This window comes from Salvelinus sp. IW2-2015, linkage group LG24, assembly GCF_002910315.2.
Source record: "Salvelinus sp. IW2-2015 linkage group LG24, ASM291031v2, whole genome shotgun sequence".
NCBI classification, from domain to species: Eukaryota; Metazoa; Chordata; class Actinopteri; order Salmoniformes; family Salmonidae; genus Salvelinus; species Salvelinus sp. IW2-2015.
Window position 1 is genome coordinate 9,109,167 of NC_036864.1, and position 20,981 is coordinate 9,130,147.

At 41.6% G+C, this 20,981-nt stretch overlaps 1 protein-coding gene across 1 annotated transcript; it reads right to left on the reverse strand.

Annotated features, from left to right (window-relative positions):
* Positions 1–5,372: 5,372 nt before the first annotated feature.
* On the reverse strand, positions 5,373–19,259 carry LOC111951517 (pendrin-like). The gene is given in 22 exon segments (XM_023969650.2): positions 5,373–5,758; positions 5,868–5,951; positions 6,056–6,201; positions 6,766–6,820; positions 10,129–10,380; positions 10,607–10,702; positions 10,822–10,914; positions 11,005–11,074; positions 11,628–11,734; positions 11,985–12,080; positions 13,533–13,551; positions 13,553–13,606; positions 13,726–13,841; positions 14,345–14,492; positions 14,867–14,949; positions 15,318–15,470; positions 15,758–15,922; positions 16,127–16,323; positions 16,523–16,633; positions 16,950–17,089; positions 17,238–17,390; positions 19,114–19,259. Coding segments are annotated over 21 exon segments (2,349 nt in total). The 5' UTR covers positions 17,378–17,390; positions 19,114–19,259; the 3' UTR covers positions 5,373–5,734.
* Between the last annotated feature and the right edge of the window lie 1,722 nt (positions 19,260–20,981).

Below are 20,981 nucleotides of genomic sequence, written 5' to 3' on the forward strand. Positions count from 1 at the left end.
GAATACTTGGGAACAGATTTCCTAACCACAGGCGGAATGAAATATGAAAACATATTATATTGACCCAGATCTTGTTGCGTGACCAGTTGATAAGCTACAGGTATCTCTGCTTTATGTTATCATCACAGTTTTATCACTGTAAATAGTACACGTTTTTGTTGGCTTTCAATGCTGCATTCCAGTCAAGTGAAAATAGCATGTCTGTGGGAATGACCTCATAGGTGTGTGTGTGTGTGTGTGTGTGTCTGTGTGTGTGTGTGTGTACAGTATGTGCATGTGTGTGTAGGGCAAGGTTACTTAATTCTCTGTTTTTCCTGTATATTTATGACTTACAGTACCCGAAGAAACATATTTGGGGTGTATGTTTCACAGGTTGATGTTTATTGTCATGAATATTGCCCTGAAGTCAGAACTGAGCGATTTCCTCTAGATGGGCAAGCTGCAAAGTCAAAATTGTCTATATTGTAAAAATCCATGAAAACAAAAATTATATTTTTGGTCTTAATTTAAGGTTATGGTTAGGCATTACTGTTAGCAGTGTGGTTAAGGTTAGGGTTAAGGTTATGGTTAGGTTTCAAATCTGATTGTATGACTTTGCGACTGTGCCAGCTAGTGACCACTAGTGCCTCCAGAACAAAAAACGCTAATCTGCGTCTGTTTTGACCTGCTCATGTTTTTGTTTATATTTAATCAAGATAGTCTCCTAAATCAAAAGAAGCACATCCTCATATTAACATGATTAATTGTTGCTGCCTCGTCATGCTATTATGTTCTGTTTGTGTAACGGTTTTCTTCCTGGGATGAAGGAGAGGACCAAAACGCAGCGCGGCTAGTGTTCAACATATTTAATAAAGAATGTGTGAACACTACAAACAACAAAAACAATAAATGTGAAAACCGAAAACAGTCCTATCTGGTGCAGAACACAAACACAGAGACAGGAAACAATCACCCACAAAATCCCAACACAAAACAAGCCTCCTATATATGATTCTCAATCAGGGACAACGATTGACAGCTGCCTCTGATTGAGAACCATATTAGGCTGGACACAGAAACAGACAAACTAGACACACAACATAGAATTCCCACCCAGCTCACGTCCTGACCAACACTAAACAAGCAAAACACATAAGAACTCTGGTCAGGACGTTACAGTTTGTTATAGATCGGGCCTTTGTTCTTCAAGGCTTTGACATGTGTGTTGTCAGATTTCTAATGGCCGATAAGGCTGGATCGCTCCGTTAATGACTCCAAGGACAAACAGTTTCCACTGACTCCCTATTACTGCCCTTTCCACTCATAAAGGCAGATTAAAGAAAAGAACGGTCTCTCACAGAGTAAGGTGAGCTGAGTGACTTGGTTGTGACCTATTTTGACAGTGATGTGATTGAGGTATGTGATTTAGGTATGTGAAGAATTACTAATATAACTGTTTAATAACTATTTGTGATGGTCTGTTTGCATTTTAGGTTTTTGTGTGTAGGTTCTTGCAACTATGTAAGTAATTTAAAAGTACAAATATTGTTGATTCGTCATATATGAATACAATTGGCTTGTACGACAGTACAATAAAGTACATTAAATAAAGTACAATAAATAAACATGTCTCATATATGAATGAACATACCTTTCCATGTATCATTTAGTGAGTATTCAAATAGTCTGTAAATCATCAAATCAATTAATCACTCCTGATATGAGCTTGGCATGGCCTACACAACATAATAATAACTATAGAACAACCAATAAACAGTGTGTAGCGCTTATCGTCTGGAGGAGAAGAAGAGGACCAAGGTGCAGCGTGGTAAGTGTTCATATAATTTAATAAAATATGCAACACTAAACAAAACAAAACAACAAACATGACAAACGCACAGTCCTGAAAGGTGACACAAACACTAAACCGGAAACAACCACCCACAAACACAGGTGGGAACAGGCTACCTAAATATGATTCTCAATCAGAGACAATGATAGACAGCTGCCTCTGATTGAGAACCATATCAGGCCAAACACACAGAAATACAACACAAGGACAACATAGAACACCAGACATAGAATGCCCACCCAAACTCACGCCCTGACCAACCAAAACCAGATCCATAAAAAGGATCTCTAAGGTCAGGACGTGACACAGTGCGATAGTATTCAGCAGAGAAAACTGAGAACCTTTAACATTGTGATGATAAACACTTGGGCTTGGGARAGAAACTTAGCAAAACAACGATGTATGTCAGGTTGTCCCCAGGAACAGGTTCCATATGGGAGAATCCTAGCAACTATAGCACCTACTAGAATGTGCTGAAGATTAAGGGTGTTTCTACAACGTAGACTTTAAAGCCAAGTAATAAATATCTACAGTCACAACCACCGGTGGAGATTAGAACACAATAAGCCCATCTTCAAGACAGAATTATTTAACAATCTCACACCCAAGACATGGTTTATAAAGTTAACAGTTGCTGTTAAATATGAATTACTGATAATATAATCATAATTTTCATCGTGATGCCATGAAAGCAGATCCGGTGATAGATGCTCTAAGCCCCATTGATACCTGGCACTGACATGAGTCCTTTGTTCTGATCTTGTCAACATTCTGATTGTGSCCATATTTCCAGAAATGTGTCTACACATGTCATTAAAATATGTCTGTTACCTGTCCCCTGTGTCTGCATTGTGACCAAATGTTCTGGTTCCTTCCTTTATGTAAAYGATTTTACAGCTATTCTTTCAAAATGCTAATCATTTATTTATTGTTGGACACATATTGATGTAATCAACGGTGCCACCTGTCAATGATTTCATAGGGCGGGAAAAATTATGATTACATTGTTTCTGTCCAGATCTGTCTACACTTGTAAGATACCCAGACCCAATGTGTGTCTGACTRCCAGAGGTGGACAGGATGATATGATCACAATCAGATCACAATGTGTCTTTTGATTTTCTACACCTGTCTAAAAAATGTGGGCACAAACAGAACGTAGACAAGATCAGGACAAAGCTAGAACCAGGTATAAATGCGGCTATCTGTCACGCCCTGACCTTAGTTATCTTTGTTTTCTTTATTATTTTGGTTAGGTCAGGGTGTGACGAGGGTGGCATGTGTGTTTTTTGTCTTGTCTAGGGGTTTTATATATCTATGGRGTTTTGGTATTGTATAGGGTTTATGTATGTCTAGGTGTGTGTAGTTAGCCTAGGCATATGTAGGTCTATGGTGGCCTAGATTGGTTCCCAATCAGAGGCAGCTGTTGATCGTTGTCTCTGATTGGGGATCCTATTTAGGTTGCCATTTCCAGTTTAGTTTGTGGGTTATTGTCTTTGTGAAGTTGCATGTATGCACTCTTTGTTTATAGCAGTCACGTTTCGTGTTTATTCGTCGTTCATTAAAAGTATGTATTCACATCACGCTGCGCTTTGGTCTCCTCACTACAACAATCGTGACACTATCGTTTCACAATCATTAAGAATGGAGCAACCTGTACATACTGAAACAGTAACCTGCTTATAGATAGAACACCTTGATCTAAATAGATRCAACAGTCAAATAGTGAGGTAGTTGCTCACTGAAATAGACCGAATCTGATAAAAAGGTGTGTGTGAGTCTTACAGTAGTGACTACGTTAGTGACTGAACGGAAAGCAATACGTATTTTTAAAGCTGGCTTTACACTACTCAACCCACTGTACAAGTTCTTGCCTCTCCCATCTAGTAAGACTGTACTCCCCCAAGTGATAAAATGAAATATAACTCTTAAAAACAAGTGTTGAATATACCTTATTTGAGAAACATGTTCAGACTCACTAAGCCACTGTAGTCCAATGTGGTGAAGATTGAATGTCGTTTGTGTGTGTGTGTGTGTAAAGAGAATGTGTACCTACGGTGATAWATGCCTTTACACAGTGCTTCAGTAGGCGCCAGATTTGAAAGCAAAGTAAACATCGTCCCACAATTAGTAACACAGCACTATCAAGCTTACTTCACASTAACCCACACAGGAACATCAGGGGAAAACTAGGGCCGTAATCTGCACAAACAATTCATACCTCGCACATGGCCAGAGGCAGATAAGGATATTTTGATTGACTGGGAAAGGAAATATGACATTAAATRTAATATGCCACAAAGCTTTAAATGCTTGCAGTCCATATTTAGACATGATTAAAAGAAAAACAACTTTACAGTTCTGCTCTTGGTATTGCTAGTACACATTTTTTACAACAGTCTAGTCTGCCTTTTATTGCAGAGTTGATGGCTGAGRACGCAACGTTGCATCATTCATCTTAATGGCCTTAATAAAAAACAAACAACCAAACCCTTTAAACCAAAGAGGAAGAAGCGAAGCAAAAGGTTTTACTCCGCCAAAAATCTGTCCCTGAAAATAAACCAATGAAGTGAGGAATTTGTKTATCGAATTTGGTCAACAAAAAATAGAATTGATAATTTGCTACGTGACGCTTATTTGATTGAATAGAAGTTTCATAATGGTTAGAATGCAAGCTACGCAAAAACAACTTTATATCGGAGTTGTGCCTGTTGTCAGAGATAGATAGACTCATCATGGATATTAGTATGGACATTGCCATTGAGGGCTTTCACCATTTTACAGTAATCAACTGGGTGGGGATTCCTACGAGTTGGGTTGCCTGGCTACCCAAACTCCTTGCTCCAGCCAAACGCTTACTCCACGCCCATGGATGTTATTTTCTTCTCTGAAAAAAATTGACTACTTTAAAATGGAGATAGCTTCAATGGCGCTGCCCATGCTGGTACAGACGCTATGATTGCACAGATACAAAGATKACTTTTCTATCTATCTCTATGGCCTGTTGTTCACACACTTATCTACTCTCTCATTGGCTAGAATGGTCTCACCTGATCTCGCCGCCTTCTGCCTGCCTTCCATCTTTGAGGACAAGTATTTCTATTGATAGAGCAGTCACTTGAATATCTTGTCAATATAATAGACAATCTTTGTTTAAACACACTTCAACTCTTCCTGTATGACATCACTTCCTGTGCAGGGGATGGGTTGAGGAGAAGAAGTCTGTGAAGGGATCTGGGATGTAGTACCACTCTTGTTTCTGGACTCCATTTAACTAAGTAGGTCACAAATAAAACAGAAGTGTCTCTTCTTCCCTCTTCCAGGTTTAGCCGAGGTCCTCTGATGTCCCTTCCGCCGCACAGGAGTGCCCATCTCGGGAGGGAGGAAACTGAGTGTTTATAACACAGATCAACTGCGACTGCAMRGATGAGCAGGACTTCTGTGTTTATGCATTTGTTCTTCTGAAAGCCCTCGACACATACACAAACAATGGTCCTGTTGTTGAAATGCGCACAAGGAAAAGGACATGCATAACTCCTGTTGTTGTTTTTCCCTATTTATATTATTACACTTGTAAAGGAGAAGGGCCTTGACATAGCAGAGAGTTTWCAATAATACAAATCAGTTTATTATTCATTGATATAATTAAGACACTTTACGGTTGTTAAAGAGAGATATCAATGATCGGCTGCCTCAAATCACCCTCTTAGTCCACTCCAAAGTCCAAAGTTACACTCAGTTGGCTAAGAGCAGCTTCCCCTGAGTTTGAGCCGTAGTCTGGGGAAAATCCATTGTCAGTGTCCCCTGATTTGACCGTGGTCCCTTATGGAAAGTAATTTATACTGGTTGATCCTCCGTTCACAGAGAACACAGATACAGGGTCAGCTCTTCTGCGTATCTGTGTTAGTTGGAGAGTCCATGGATTGCCTATGGATGAGCAGAGAGTCTCGGATGAATAATGGACAACATTATGGCTGTCAAACATTCTGATGYGATTGACAATAAAAGAGAATGGAGTGATGAAAATAGTTCTCACTCTATGCTGGTTGTCATAGGTCTCAATCAGGTCCTCTTCCTCAGTGAAAGGCGGTGGCTCCTTGCAATCCTGCATTAGAGAAAGCTGGGCACAGACAAAGACAAGATGGCTAGGTTAATAGTCTTTAGTCAGTTGTTTGAGCATCAATTCAAATCAGAGAATAAACCACTGATTTCCGGGTCCCTCACCCCCTCAACCATGGCATCCTGCATGCTCCCATTGGCTGTCTCCAGTTTGATGAAGAGGATGGCATCGTGGACAGAGAGAAAGAGGAGATCTCGTGTMACCTCCTCATCGAAGAAGGCCAAGGCTTCCATTTTCCGTACAATTTCATCTGGAGTGTTAGATGCCAGTTAGAGAGACCAATAACAACAGCAAAGAACCCAATGCAGAAGGCAGAGCTGTCCAGTGCTGAAACAGACTGGCACAGACACCACCAGTTATCAGAATGTGAACCTCCAAGCAGGCCAACCAAACACAACCATTATTATGGTTATTATTATTATTGTTATTTTAGGGCGGCAGGTAGCCTAGTGGTTAGAGCATTGGGCCAGTAACCAAAAGGTTGCAGGATCGAAACCCCGAGCTGACAAGGTAAAAATCTGCCATTCTGCCCCTGAACAAGGCAGTTAACCCACTGTTCCCCAGTAGGCTGTCATTGTAAATAAGAATTTGTTCTCAACTGACTTGCCTAGTTAAATAAAGGTAAAATATGACATGGACATTTTGATAGTACAATCTGCTTTTAGTTCATTCTAATCCGCTTGGCAGCATTGAACAAACATTTCACAGCAGAATTCTTTGTAAGAAAGTGATAGCACTGTCCCAATAACACTGTTTACTATGCTCAAGACTTTAAATAGTGACATATACTGTATTTTTTTATCCCAAACCGTACCGTCACAGCCTGCGATGTAGACATTGACTCCGATGCGTAGGAACTCTTTAATGACCTGTAGAGGACARAGATATTTTAAGTAGTATTCTGAGGTTGTTGAACCGGGGAGAACCACCCTCCTCAGTGAATTTCAAAAGAATAAAAATAGAGAAACATTAAAAAAAGTTCTCCTTTTTACATAAAACTATACTAAAAGTTTTGAGAATGACACAAATATTAATTTTCACAAAGTTTGCTGCTTCAGTGTCTTTAGATATTTTTGTCAGATGTTACTATGGAATACTGAAGTATAATTACAAGCATTTCATAAGTGTCTAAGGCTTTTATTGACAATTACATGAAGTTGATGCAAAGAGTCAATATTTGCAGTGTTGACCCTTGCATCCTCCCTGGCATGCTGTCAATTAACTTCTGGGCCACATCCTGACTGTTGGCAGCCCATTCTTGCATAATCAATGCTTGGAGTTTGTCAGAATTTGTAGGTTTTTGTTTGTCCACCCGCCTCTTGAGGATTGACCAGAAGTTCTCAATGGGATTAAGGTCTGGGGAGTTTCCTGGCCATGGACCCAAAATATTKATGTTTTGTTCCCCGAGCCACTTAGTTATCACTTTTGACTTATGGCAAGGTGCTCCATCATGCTGGAAAAGGCATTGTTCGTCACCAAACTGTTCCTGGATAGTTGGGAGAAGTTGCTCTCGGAGGATGTGTTGGTACCATTCTTTATTCATGGCTGTGTTCTTAGGCAAAATTGTGAGTGAGCCCACTCCCTTGGCCGAGAAGCAACCCCACACATGAATGGTCTCAGGATGCTTTACTGTTGGCATGACACAAGACTGATGCTAGCGCTCACCTTGTCTTCTCCGGACAAGCTTTTTTCCGGATGCCGCAAACAATCGGATAGGGGATTCATCAGAGAAAATGACTTTACCCCAGTCCTCAGCAGTCCAATCCCTGTACCTTTTGCAGAATATCAGTCTGTCCCTGATGTTTTTCCTGGAGAGAAGTGGCTTCTTTGCTGCCCTTCTTGACACCAGGCCATCGTCCAAAAGTCTTCGCCTCACTGTACGTGCAGATGCACTCACATCTATCTGCTGCCATTCCTGAGCAAGCTCTGTACTGGTGGTGCCCTGATCCCGCAGCTGAATCAACTTTAGGAGACGGTCCTGGCGCTTGCTGGACTTTCTTGGGTGCCCTGAAGCCTTCTTCACAATAATTCAACCGCTCTCCTTGAAGTTCTTGACAATCTGATAAATGGTTGATTTAGGTGCAATCTTACTGGCAGMAATATCCTTGCCTGTGAAGCCCTTTATGTGCAAAGCAATGATGACGGCACGTGTTTCCTTGCAGGTAACCATGGTTGACAGAGGAAGAACAAGGATTCCAAGCACCACCCTCTTTTTGAAGCTTCCAGTCTGTTATTCGAACTCAATCAGCATGACAGAGTGATCTCCAGTCTTGTCCTCGTTAACACTCACACCTGTGTTAACGAGAGAATCACTGACATGATGTCAGCTGGTCCTTTTGTGGCAGGGCTGAAATGCAGTGGAAATGTTTTTGGGGGATTCAGTTCATTTGCAATGCAAAGAGGGACTTTGCAATTAATTGCAATTCATCTGATCGCTCTTCATAACATTCTGTAGTATATGCAAATTGCCATCATACAAACTGAGGCAGCAGACTTTGTGAAAATTAATATTTGTGTCATTCTCAAAACTTTTGGTCACGACTGTACAGTAGCATCAACAGCCAGAAGACAGCTGGACTTCAATACAAAACATTGAAGGCTCACAGTAATTATGACCATAGCCACAGGAAGTAGGGGTGCTGAGGGTGCTGCAGCACCCCCTGAMAAATCKGAATTAAAAAAWATATATAAATAAAAATGTCCAGCACCCCCACCTCCAAACTACTTCCCACGGCTATGATTATGACAACTTCTGGAGGACGTCCTCCAACCTATCAGAGCTCTTGCAGCATGAAATCAAAGGATCAGAGAGTGAATCTAGTACTGAAAGCATAAGCTACAGCTAGCTAGCACTGCAGTGCATAAAATGTGGTTGATTCAAAGAGTAGTTGACTCAAAGAGAGAGAAAGACAATAGTTGAACAGTTTTGAACAAATTCATTTGTTTAAAAATTCAGGAGAAGCAAGAGAGAAAGTGATAGCAATATTTTCTTGTATTTCTTTTCACTTTCACTAAGGTAGTTAATGCAGCTAGCTAGTTTAGCCTACTCAAACACTTAGCTCAAACAGAGAGGGATGCTATGTTAGCTAGCTGGCTATATCTATCAAACACTGGAACTCTCCAAGTCAAGGTAAGCTTTTGGTTTTATAAATGTATTGCCACCGGGGCCCACCGGTGTAACTGCTAAACTGCTTGCTGACTGTACACTGTACTTCATGATTGTAGCGGGTTTACTTACACATTAGTTCTAGTAGCTATGTTGACTATGACGTTAGCTAATATGGTGACAATGATGTAGACTGTGTGTAACTGTTAGCGGTTATGATATGAAGGTTTGGCTTGGAAAGTTTTTTTTGCCTGGTCACAGATAGCTGATGTGTTGTGCACTGAAGTTCACAAGTGATGGGAAAAGGTGAGAGGAGGAGAGCGCATAGATGCRAAAAATAATTATACAATGGGCAAAATTGTCATGCATTTTTATTCGACTACTATTCATTCCAAAGATTCTGTTGAAAAACATTTCTTAAACGGAAGCAAATATAACAAAACAGGGATAAACATACCTGAATTGRTCCAAAAGGAACTAATTAGCAACTATTGGACTAATGAATACACTCTAAATCAGCGAGATGCATGCAAGAGTGTGCRATGCAGTATTGAATGTGTCATTGTCTGTCACCTTGATTACTCTCATTTCTCTCTCRACCAGTGCACCTGCATTGTAAACTGTCATTCGTAGGCTAGGTTGTAGCAACCTTATGATGGGGGTAGGGGAAATGTTAGTATCATGTAGCCTAAACTTATCAATATTACATTGAGCTGGGTGCATGGAATATGAATGGCAATCATCCAGTATGCTGTAATAGTAATATGGCCATGCTCCTAAAAAAACATTTTGTCCTCCCTCATCTTAAACGTCACTGACCGCCACTGAACCATACAGAGGGTATTATTCCTTTAGTTGTGTCATTTGTGCATTGTCATGAGCTGGGGCACTGTGTATAAGCTGTGACATGATGCCTCGTCATACAGTAGATCACTAACTCAAATTATGTCAGAAAGATGACTCACTATAACACTGTAGTAAGGGATCTTTTGTCTTTGAATGAACTGTGGTCTGTAAAATCTATTCTGTAGAATATCATATGGATGGAACTAGTAGTAGATTCCGACCTACCAGTCTGAGGGACTTGACGGCCACCACGTCTAGGAAGGACACGGCTGAGAAGTCCAGTACCAGGCTGTGGATCTGGACCTTAGGTACCGACACCCTGACTGGCAGGTCCAAGGCCCAATCCACACGGACCTCCACCTCTGGCACAGGCCAATCCCCGTCCTCCAGCTGCCCGGACTCCCGCCCACTGTCCTGCTCGCTCTCGAAGCCCTTGTTGTCGACACCCAGGGAGACCTCGGATACCACCTCCCCGGTCTGGGTGAACAGAGGTTCAACCAATCAATCAATCAATCAATAAGTCAAATGTATTTCCACAACCTATCTTAAAATCCTAACTGGTTACCAGGTACTGTGCTCACTTTACAGAGCAAAACTAAATGAGTGCAAAGGATTGAAAGGAGACTGAAAGATGGAATTTCCCTGTTTCAAAAGATTCTGAGCTGAACAGACGAATGTTATCAATAATCAGATTGTATCGTACCTCTGTCGCCCTCAGTTTCCCTTTCTTTATGAGTTTGTGAATCTTCTTGAGGGCCTTATTCCTCTTCTTGAACACTCTGACAGAGTCAAACCCCACCTGCATGTCAAAGGTCAAATGCACAACAAACTTTCATCTTGCCTGCTTGTAGAATGAGGCCTATCCACAATCTATACAATCTATACAATGTCAAGGGGAAATATAATGAGCTCAATCACCGTGGCTCTCAATCGCTCTTTGAAGTAGTCAATGTTGGCAAAGTAGATGGGAGCATTGCACTTAAAAATCTTAATTCCGGGAACTTCTGCAATCTGACAGAGGAAGGCCTCATTATTGCATTTATTTCTGGCWTCCATTTHTGGTATATATTAATTAGAGTTCAAACATATCAGATGTCTTACATTCTTGTAGTCTTTCATGTTCCTGTATATGTTTGTGCCGGGTATGTTTCCAAGTGTAGAGCATGCAGGACTATGGATGAGGAGGAACAAATATTTTTTATAAATAAAATATATTTTTCTTAGTRCCATCCTAATAATTTCTATTTTGTAGACAGAAAATATAAATAATGACAGTTTAAACTAGGACATATCAAGCATATGAATCCTAGAATCTCTTAGCAGTTATTTGTAATGCTTATTTGTTTTATGTTATACATCAGTGGGTTTGGGAAAGGTGATATTTCTAATGACAAGAGCTGAAGACTTCAAAGCCATCCTAATAGCCTTTGATTACAGAAGAGGCCTGCTCAGTGTTACTCATAGTYTCGCYGACTGAYRTTTRTAGACTCTTATCTACACAGCGGTGAAGAGCACGTGGTCAAACACGCGAGCCAGGAAAATCTTTTGATTTTCTGATTTAGGGTTAATGGTTTTATAATACAGGGTAAATACTGTAGTGTACACAACAATATCTACATCAAAATATGACATCTAATCTAGGCCTTCACAGAATGCATCTAGTAATGTATGTGATTGGTTCCATTGCAGTGTGTTACGTGCTGTAGGTGTTATGTGTCACTCACAACTGTGTCCGGACCACCACAGTTCCCATCTCAAACACCAGGCCAGCCAGCAGTCCCACGTCTAGTCCCAACACCACAGAAGCCAGGCAGGTCGCCAGCCAGATGAACTTGGAAAATAACAAGTTTCAGTTTTAACTTACGATGAGATCCAGCAGAGAAAGTCCTAGTACAATTGTTACGTTGAAGTGAAATACAGTGGATTGGGTGACATCAACACACTACGGCATCTTTACTGCCAGTGATTACATGTATAGTTATTCCATGTATACCAAGTTGATCATGCTTTCATGTCATCTACTTCAGGGGATTGAAAGTGGATGGTGCTCTACACTGTTGCTGAGTGTCAGTGTTACTCACACAGTCTGCTCTGTTCTGTCTCCACAGTGTGGGCACCTCTGTCACCTGCATGAACATTCCCTTCAGGTTGGCGATGACGATGGCTGCCAGCACTGACTGTGTGACCAATCAGAGCTGGATAGTGTGTTAGTCTACAGTAGGTATTCCAAACTGGTATGCGCAATGCCGTCGGGGTTACGTCAAATAACCTTTTTCAAACAGTCATTTATATTTTCCAACAGGGCTATACTTTGGGTGAGTTTTTTTTCTCGTCTGAGTAGCCTCGTTTCACTGCCAAAATAAAATTAAACCATTTAGTGTTCAGCGAAATAACAACACACGTCAATACAGGTAGCCTAGTCAATAATTAACATCCAATTACATTAACCAAAAGGTTGCTAGATCGAATCCCCGAGCAGACAAGGTAAAAATCTGTTGTTCTGCCCCGAACAAGGCAGTTAACCCACTGTTCCTAGCCGTCAAGTGTAAATAAGAATTTGTTCTTAACTAATTTGCCTAGTTAAATAACGGTTTAAAAAAATAAATAATAAAATAATAATAAACCGTTACTCTGTCGCGGGAAACTTCACTGTTTGTGCAGACATTTAGAAACGAAACATGACATTTGAAAAATAAGCCACGGAAGTTTTTTGAGCGAGAAATAAAACGACTTTTGAGTATTAAGACATGTATAAAAGCAACAGATACCATTAATAAGAAGGGTCTAGAAGTTCTTATATGGTGAGCTACCGAGTGGCTAGGACTGGCAAGCCCCATACTATTGTGGGAGGACTTAATTTCTTCTGCTGCCGCGGATTATGCCTGGGACAATGCTGGGGGAAAAGGCCCAAAAAGATACAGACAATGCCTTCATCAAACAACACTGTTTCACACACATCAGTGACACGGCAGGAGATGTTTTGATAGGGCTTTCTGGATAGGGCTGCGCTCAGAGTTTTTGCTTGCGGCAAATCGCGCTGTTGACACTGATGCCCCTTGCAACCATGTACCCTATGTGAGAGTGGATTCTCGGCCTCTAGCATGAACTAATACAGGCACAGACTGTGTGTGGAAATGATTTAAGACTGAGACTCTCCAATACACCAACATTGCAGAGTTTATGTGCATCCTTTCAAGCACACCCTTCTTATGAACTGTGGTGAGTTATTCACAATTTTTGATGATTAATAAGGTTTTATATGAAAGATGGTTAAATAGAAGCAAAAGTATTGATATTATTATATTATTATTTGTGCCTGCTCCTATAAGAGCTTTTGTCACTTCCACGAGCCGGGTTGTTGACAAAACTCATATCATTCTTATGTTTAATAATGTAATGTATGTGTGGTGCGTGGCAGGTTACAATGATGGAACAAAAAAACATTTTGAGGAGTGCGCTGACTGGTGCTAGAGAGGGTACGCGCTGGAGGTTGAATGTTTGAAAGGGGTACGGGACTTTAAAACAGTTTTGGGAACCCCTGGTCTAGAGCAATCCCTTTCACACTCAGCATTATCATTGGATGTGGTTGATGAGTTGACCCATTTATACAGCTTGGATCTCTTCCTCACCTTCTGCAGGGGTTCAAGAGGTTCCCGAGAGCCAGGATCAAATCATTACCATCACAGCTGAGATTATACAGCCACCTGTGTAAAATAGTCACCGTTTGTAACGGCACCCTGTTATTGTGTGTGTGTGTGTGTGTGTGTGTGTGTGTGTGTGTGTGTGTGTGTGTTTTTCTTGCCTATAAGTACTGTATAGTGTACCTGACTCTTGCCGCCGGTGCTCTCCTGCACAGCAGTGCGGGACAGTGCAGTGCTTGCCACAAAGCCGGAGAAGCAGCCACAGAACACATTACTGAACCCGAACGCTATCAGCTCCTAGGACACACAGGGAGAGAGCCTGGTCAATCTACTGCAAATGATACATGGAGCATCGCACACGTTACAGCTGAGAAACCAGTGTCAATCTACAAATGTTGTTCTTGAACATACTGTACCGGTGCTGCAGTGATATCATAGAGACTAGGGCCTGATTTAGAAAACATTTGCATTGGTGCTAATTTGCAACATACAAATCCGGTTTTGGTAGGGAGTGTTGAGTTACTGTAAACCCATTGAACGAAGCATTTAAGTGATACTTAACTATMAAAACCAACACAGTGTTTTAGTRGTGTCCTGACTATGTGTGTGTTTGTGTGGAGTGACTCCAAAAAATTGATATTGGCCACAATGCTCACATTGCTTCAGAGAGACATTAGGAAGGTCATATTAAACTCTTACATCCCAGGTCGACTCTTGCAGTGTGAGAGAAATTCTGCTTGGGGAAAGAACTTGATTGGCAGGAAGTTTGGAATGTACCACACACACACAAGCATACACACCTGATTGCCATCGATGGTGTAGTCGTGTTTTGCAGCGTAGACCTTGGCCACAGAGACAGCTACTGCATAGCCCACTACCGCTGTAGAGAAACTGGAGCCCAGAATGTTCCACAGCAGCTCTGTGTTGGGAGGCTGAGCTGGAGCAAACCTGTGGGACAAACACCTAACAAGTTACATTGGAAAACATAATATATTTTACARTTTTGATATTGTGTTTGATTTAGGAAGTGTACAGTAGCCAATTTTAACTGAATTTAACTCATATTGTTGTTTAAATAGTCTTTCAGTTATGTTTGGTATTGTTGGGAATGTTTCTCCATGCCATTTGTTAATATTATTGTTGGAACCATTTGTTAATACTCTGACGGTAACAATACAAGCCAAGTTGGTCTGGTTTGGATAGCGCCTGCTGAATGACTTAACGAGGATGACYATAAGATTCTAAGTCTGTCAATAAAAAACTCCAGAACATCCTCTGCTTTGGGGACAGGAAACAGGAAGTGCCACAGGAAGGGCTCTCACCCCCTGGGGATGCTGTGCACAATGCTGGCACCGTAGCGAGACTCCAGCTCGATGGCGTAGGAGATCCCAGCGGCAACCACGGTCTGGGAGAGAGGGGGGTGGATTGGGGTGGAGATAGAGACAGTTGGACACAGGAGAGGTGAGACATGATGGTTTACTGTACACTTAAACATGTATCACACATGTAACACACACATATGGGACACAGTAGATACGTACATACACAGTAATTTCATCTTTAGGTTATAGTTATTTTATCACAACAAATGGTGTAACTTTGTGGTGAAGTTCTAAAAACACCTCATTAATAGATAGTAGTCCATAATGTCCTCAGAATTCTCCRTAGACCCTATTACATGTTTGGATATTCTGCATTTTATAGAATCTCAAACACTGATCGTTATCATTTCACAACAGTAAAATATTGACTGTGAGCCATTCCACTTCCTACCACAATCACTTCGATGGGGATGGGGACGGGAATCTTGTGCCGGAATTTGGAGTTGACCTCTTTTACAGCCATGACGATGACAATGGTGAGCAGCCCGGCCACCAGGTCAGCTCTGTTGGTCTGTCTGATGTTGGTAAACACGTCGATGAGCGTCTAAACAGAASAATTGGTCATATTTGGTGATCTTTATGTCTGACACTATCCCTGAGATATGCATTTTGTTTAATGCAAAGTAGGCCTTCAAATGAACCTAGTTGGATAGAATGACCACTAAATCGAAAGCTCTTTCTTTGTTATTTTGTCAATAACCATGTGTTATTTGATGTAAAGAAAATTSTWGGCTGTTTTTTTCTTAATTMATTCTCCGACACTAACAGCCAATCAAAAGGAATCTAGACAGATGTCCTTCTACAGTGTGTATTAGAGTATCAGACCCTCACGTAGAGGATGGAGAAGCAGCCGCTGTGGTTGTTAGTGGGGACGGAGAGGACTATCTTCAGCTGGGAGATGAGGACGTGGAAGGCAGCGGCTGTGGTGAAGCCGCCCACCAGGGGGTCTGACAGGTAACGGACCAGGAAGCCCACCTGGAGCAGCCCCATTACCACCTGTATGGGGAGGAACACCTGGTCACCATGGAGATACAGTAGACCATATGACTTGACCAGCAAAAACTCTGGATCCAAGTTAAAGGCTATCAGGGCTCAGAGTTGTTCATCAAGACCTTATATTAATATGAACAAGATGATGTCAGATCATTGTGGGATATCAATGTCTTCCTCTTTGCACTGAATCTTTAACTCAATAATTACCTGGAACAGCCCGACCAGCACAGTCATGGAGGACGCCACCATGATCCTCTGGGCCTCCATAGCCTCCACGTCCACCACAATCCCATCAGCCTCTGTTCCATTCATACCGGTGCCATTCCCAGGAAGCAGGAAGTGGTCATCGGGGGCGAGGGTCAACACGACGGAGCCCACCATTAGACAGGTGACAGGGAACGGACCTGAGGGGTGGAGAACAGGCAAGGGAGACACCTGATAAGTGCATGCGCAATTGATGCCAACTTTGTAAATGCATTGTTACATATTTGACTACGTCTCTGCCTCATTCATTAAACGTCCAATCACAGGAGATGGATGAGTTCATTAGTCATTGGTCAATGGTCAGTCCAGGTGTCAGTCAGGTGGAGGGGTGGGCCCTACCTACAGAGATGTGTCTGGAGGTGCCCAGCAGGAAGTAGGTGAGGATGGGGAAGAAGGCAGAGTAGAGTCCATAGACTGGAGCCACGGACACAAGCAGGGCATAGGCCAAGCCTGAGACACAAGGAAATAAACCACAGAAAATGAGCAGTGTTTGTCTTCTCACGTCTGTATGAGAATTGACGAGGGGCAACTGCAGCCTGACATGTTCACTCTGTCAAGATTGATGACTTTCAGTTTCAACAACCTGTTATTTCAAAGAGCGCTAAACAAAACTGTCTAAGCATGAAATGGTTCAAAGCAGCTTGCCATGGGTGATTACAATAGTGAGGAAAGAACGCCATTTGGTCACACTGGATAATCAAAATGTAGCTTTTTGTGGAATCTACACATCGACTACAGTTGGTTTAGAGAAAACTGGGACGCACACCTTGTAAGCTGCACACCAGACCAGTGCTAACACCAGAGATGACATCACTGGGAAGCCACTCTYTTATTGGGTATCTGGAGAGCCAGTCAATGACAGGAAAGACTCCTTTCACAACCTTCAGGGCCTGCCTACCTGAGCAGCTGCATTGGAAAAAACACATATTTAATGTCAAACATTATTACAGTCAGCATAGATACAGACAGACATATTCACTTCTCACAGACCAAACATACAAAATGTTGCCTGTTTTCCTTTCAGTAAGACTATTAAAACCTTGTCCAAACTGACCCACAGGTGCGGCTGAGTCTGTCCCTCAGGGTCCTCTCCTCCCGGGCCTGCCTCTTGTTGTCCTCCTCAAACGTGGGGTTGGAGTAGATGGGTCTGGACACGGTGTATGGGTATAGGTTCTCTGGAGGGAGGGCATCCATACCGCTCCGACTGCTGAGGAGACAGACATGATGGCGACCAGTGAGCACCAGTGCCTTCCCTTATTAAGTGTAAACATCTTGAGTTAGAAAGAGTTTCTGGAGATTTGCGTGACAGAGAGATATACAATGGGATATCTTTATTAAGAGCTGTCATTTTATTGTGAGGAACTGCAGTTTTATCCGATTTTTGTCCTCTGTTATGTGAGTGATCTTAGAGTCCTATTCAATCAAACCTGGCACTTCCAGGGTATTGAGAAAGCCTGTTTGAATGTATATGCTGTTCTCACTTTTATTTCTCTCTGCTTGTCACCATATCTTTTGGGGAATGGCACACATAGCCAGCCAGTGAAACCTTTGCTTTATCTTATCAAGTGTGAATTATAATGACACAATGATTTTGTGACAATTTAAAAAAAGTAGGGACCCAATATAGTGACTGCAGAAAAAACAGGTGTCAGATTTAGCTGGGGAGCTTCCTCCATGTTTTTATCTAAGAGGCAATTTGATTTGTATCTTTCCAAAACAGTCAATAGAATATAATTCATTACATGATGTCTGAGCTTATCACCTTATCACTCTAAGGTCAAAGGTCAAAAACACAAACAGACTATAATTTAGGCACAGTCATGTTAGGCTATAGTATCCATGATTTCTATAGTAGATTTAAAAAAATAAAAAATAATTCACACCTTGTGATGTTATTCAGGTTCTTTGAGAGGAATACTCCCTCATACATGGTGTCATTGATTGCTCCAGAGTGTTACAATGGGACAGTTGGGCAATGTTTGGGTCATAAGATCTCTCTCTGTGTCTTTGACCCAGTGCTTCTACACCTGCATTACTAGCTGTTTGGGGTTTTAGGCTGGGTGTCTGTACAGCATTTCGAGATATTAGCTGATGTACGAAGGGCTATATAAAATAAAATTGATTGATTGATTGATAGTACTGCTTGTTGGGTTTCAGCATCGCACCATAGCCAAGAGCATCCTTAGCTTGATCTCACCCCAAAGCTGTCACTAAGGAACAGGGTTACCAACGACATAGCGGTGCCAGGCTAAGAATACATCCAAAACACAGCCTAGCCTAGCCTAGCCTAGCCTAACTAGGGTCAAATCTGGGGAAAGCTAACCACAGTTAGGAAATGTATTTTTTAAAGCACATGTTAGTCTGCGAGTGAATAAGATACACTTTTATGACACAGGAAAACACTGGATGGCCGGGTGGCGGTGGGTCTGATATTCTACACCTAATATGACACCAGAGGCTTGAGTGAAAGATGAGTTTGTGTTCAACACAGAACAAACTCTCTCTTTCATTAACTGTATATTTACGAGTCAGTGGATCAGAGCCAGAGTTGGGGGCTTGTCACCCAATCAAAACCATTGTAATCACTTTGAATAAAAGGATCAGCTAAATGGCATATATTATTGTAATTGTTATATAAAGGCCACCACCACAGGGCTTTCAAAAGGTGCACTACAGACCAACTTAGATATCCTTCTTTGATAACCTCTAATCATTTTAATTCAGTGTTCTATTTTAGGATATTACTTTCATTATTTTCTGATTATGTCTGAAGAACTGTGTTCACAATTTGACCATGATGTTTGTCCATTTTGTTTTGCTGTTGGATGACCACACAGTTGCATAAATATTTACAAATCCATGAGTCACAAATTACAACATAAWWWWWWWWWWTTMTACTTCTACAAAAGTATTGTGTCATAATCACTTACTGGATCTCCTTGGGTAGTTGTTCTATATTCCAGAATGTTGCTCCTTTTCAGAAGTGAATAGCAAAAGTACATCCCACGAATTGACCACAAACATTACACATCCTCTTACAAACAGTCTAGGACTAATTCTTCAATGTCATACTCTCCTTCTCTCTCTCTCTCTCTTTCTTAGAGCCCCATCCCTGTGTGTGTTTGTGTTTAAGGCTTACATGAGGGTGGGGGCCGGGGGGAGTTGGGGAACAGAGGGGTAAGGGGTATGTGTGTCTGAGTGTTGCCGGTGGAGGAAGCACAAGGGAGCTATAGAATCTACAGAGCCCAACCGAAAATTCTGCCAAGGGTGGCTGTGTGTGTGTGTGTGTGTGTGTGTGTGTGTGTGTGTGTGTGTGTGTGTGTGTGTGTGTGGTGTGTGTGTGTGTGGTGTGTGTGGTGTGTGTTGTGTGTGTGTGTTGTGTGGTGTGTGTGTGTGTGGGGGGGGGGGTGGAGGTTTGTGTGTGTGTGGAGATGTGGGTGGGTGGGTGTGCAATCTATTAGTGTCACTATGTTGACCATGTGGCGGTGTAACTGATTTTACCTGAAAGTATGGGAGCTGAATGCACTGACGTTATTTGACGCCTGTCGTTCCAGCACAGAGTAGTTATTTTAACGCGTCCCTCCCAGTCCCCCACTCTAGCAACAGTGAATGTGATGGGAGACTATGGTTGTACACATACAAGTATCATCACAGTGAACTTGATGCTCTTGTCTTGATTGTTTTCATGATAAGCCTTGAGCCAGTAAAGAAGCACTTTTCAGTCTGTCATAGAAGTTACTTRCCAAAYGCTATGTTTTGATAAGATCAAATGGGTTTGTTTTGTGCCAAGCCCTGCTGTGTGTGTGTAAGTGTGTGTGTGTTATTTTCTGATTATGTCTGAAGAACTTTGTGCACAATTTGACCATGATGTTTTTCCATTTAGTTTTGCTGTTGGATGACCACACAGTTGCAATTTTTTTTTACAAATCGACATGTCACAAATGAAAACATTTAAAAAATCATTCTACTTCTACAAAAGTATTGTGTCATAATCACTTACCTGATCTCCTTGGGTAGTTGTTCTATATTCCAGAATGTTGCTCCTTTTCAGAAGTGAATAGGTTTGACCACAAACACTGCAAATGAAATATCCTCTCACAAATAGTCTAGGACCAATTATTCAATCTCTCTCTCTCTCTCATGGCACATTTCCACTGAGGATTTACTCCAATGTTTTACCCAAATGGCTCAGACTTTTCTGTTTCCCTCTATGCGGGCTGGCACCCATGTCTCACTGGGCCATGGCTTCGGTGGACCTGCTCTGACTTGGAGCCAAAGCAATGCCCTGGGTACTTTTCAGCTGTCATTTACATAACAATGGCTAACTGAACTTGAACACCTTCTCACAAAGCAACAGTCTTGAATGATACGTATGTTGTTGATTCTGCTCGCCACAAGTCTCTAGTGTCAAACTCCTGATGGAAACACTGGTGGTACCCTGCTGTGGGGGTAAGTCTAGATGGAAAAACCACCATTAGAGCCTCATCCCTGTGTGTGTGTGTGTGTGTGTGTGTGTGTGGCACTACACAATCGCGGTGTGCTACTCAACATGGTGATGTTTGACTCTGGTCTTGGTCATATGCCAACCGAGAATATCGACTTGTAATTTGATGATGCCAACCAGGAAGTTAAATTGTACTTTTACTAATGGGATACTACAAGTACTTTCTGCTTACTTGTATAACAAATTGTGTACTTCATGACCAATATTTTGGTGTCAAAATGCATTATTTTAAAATAAATTGTAACATATTACATTTCAAAATCATGTCACCTTTATGAGTACAGTATTCCTCAT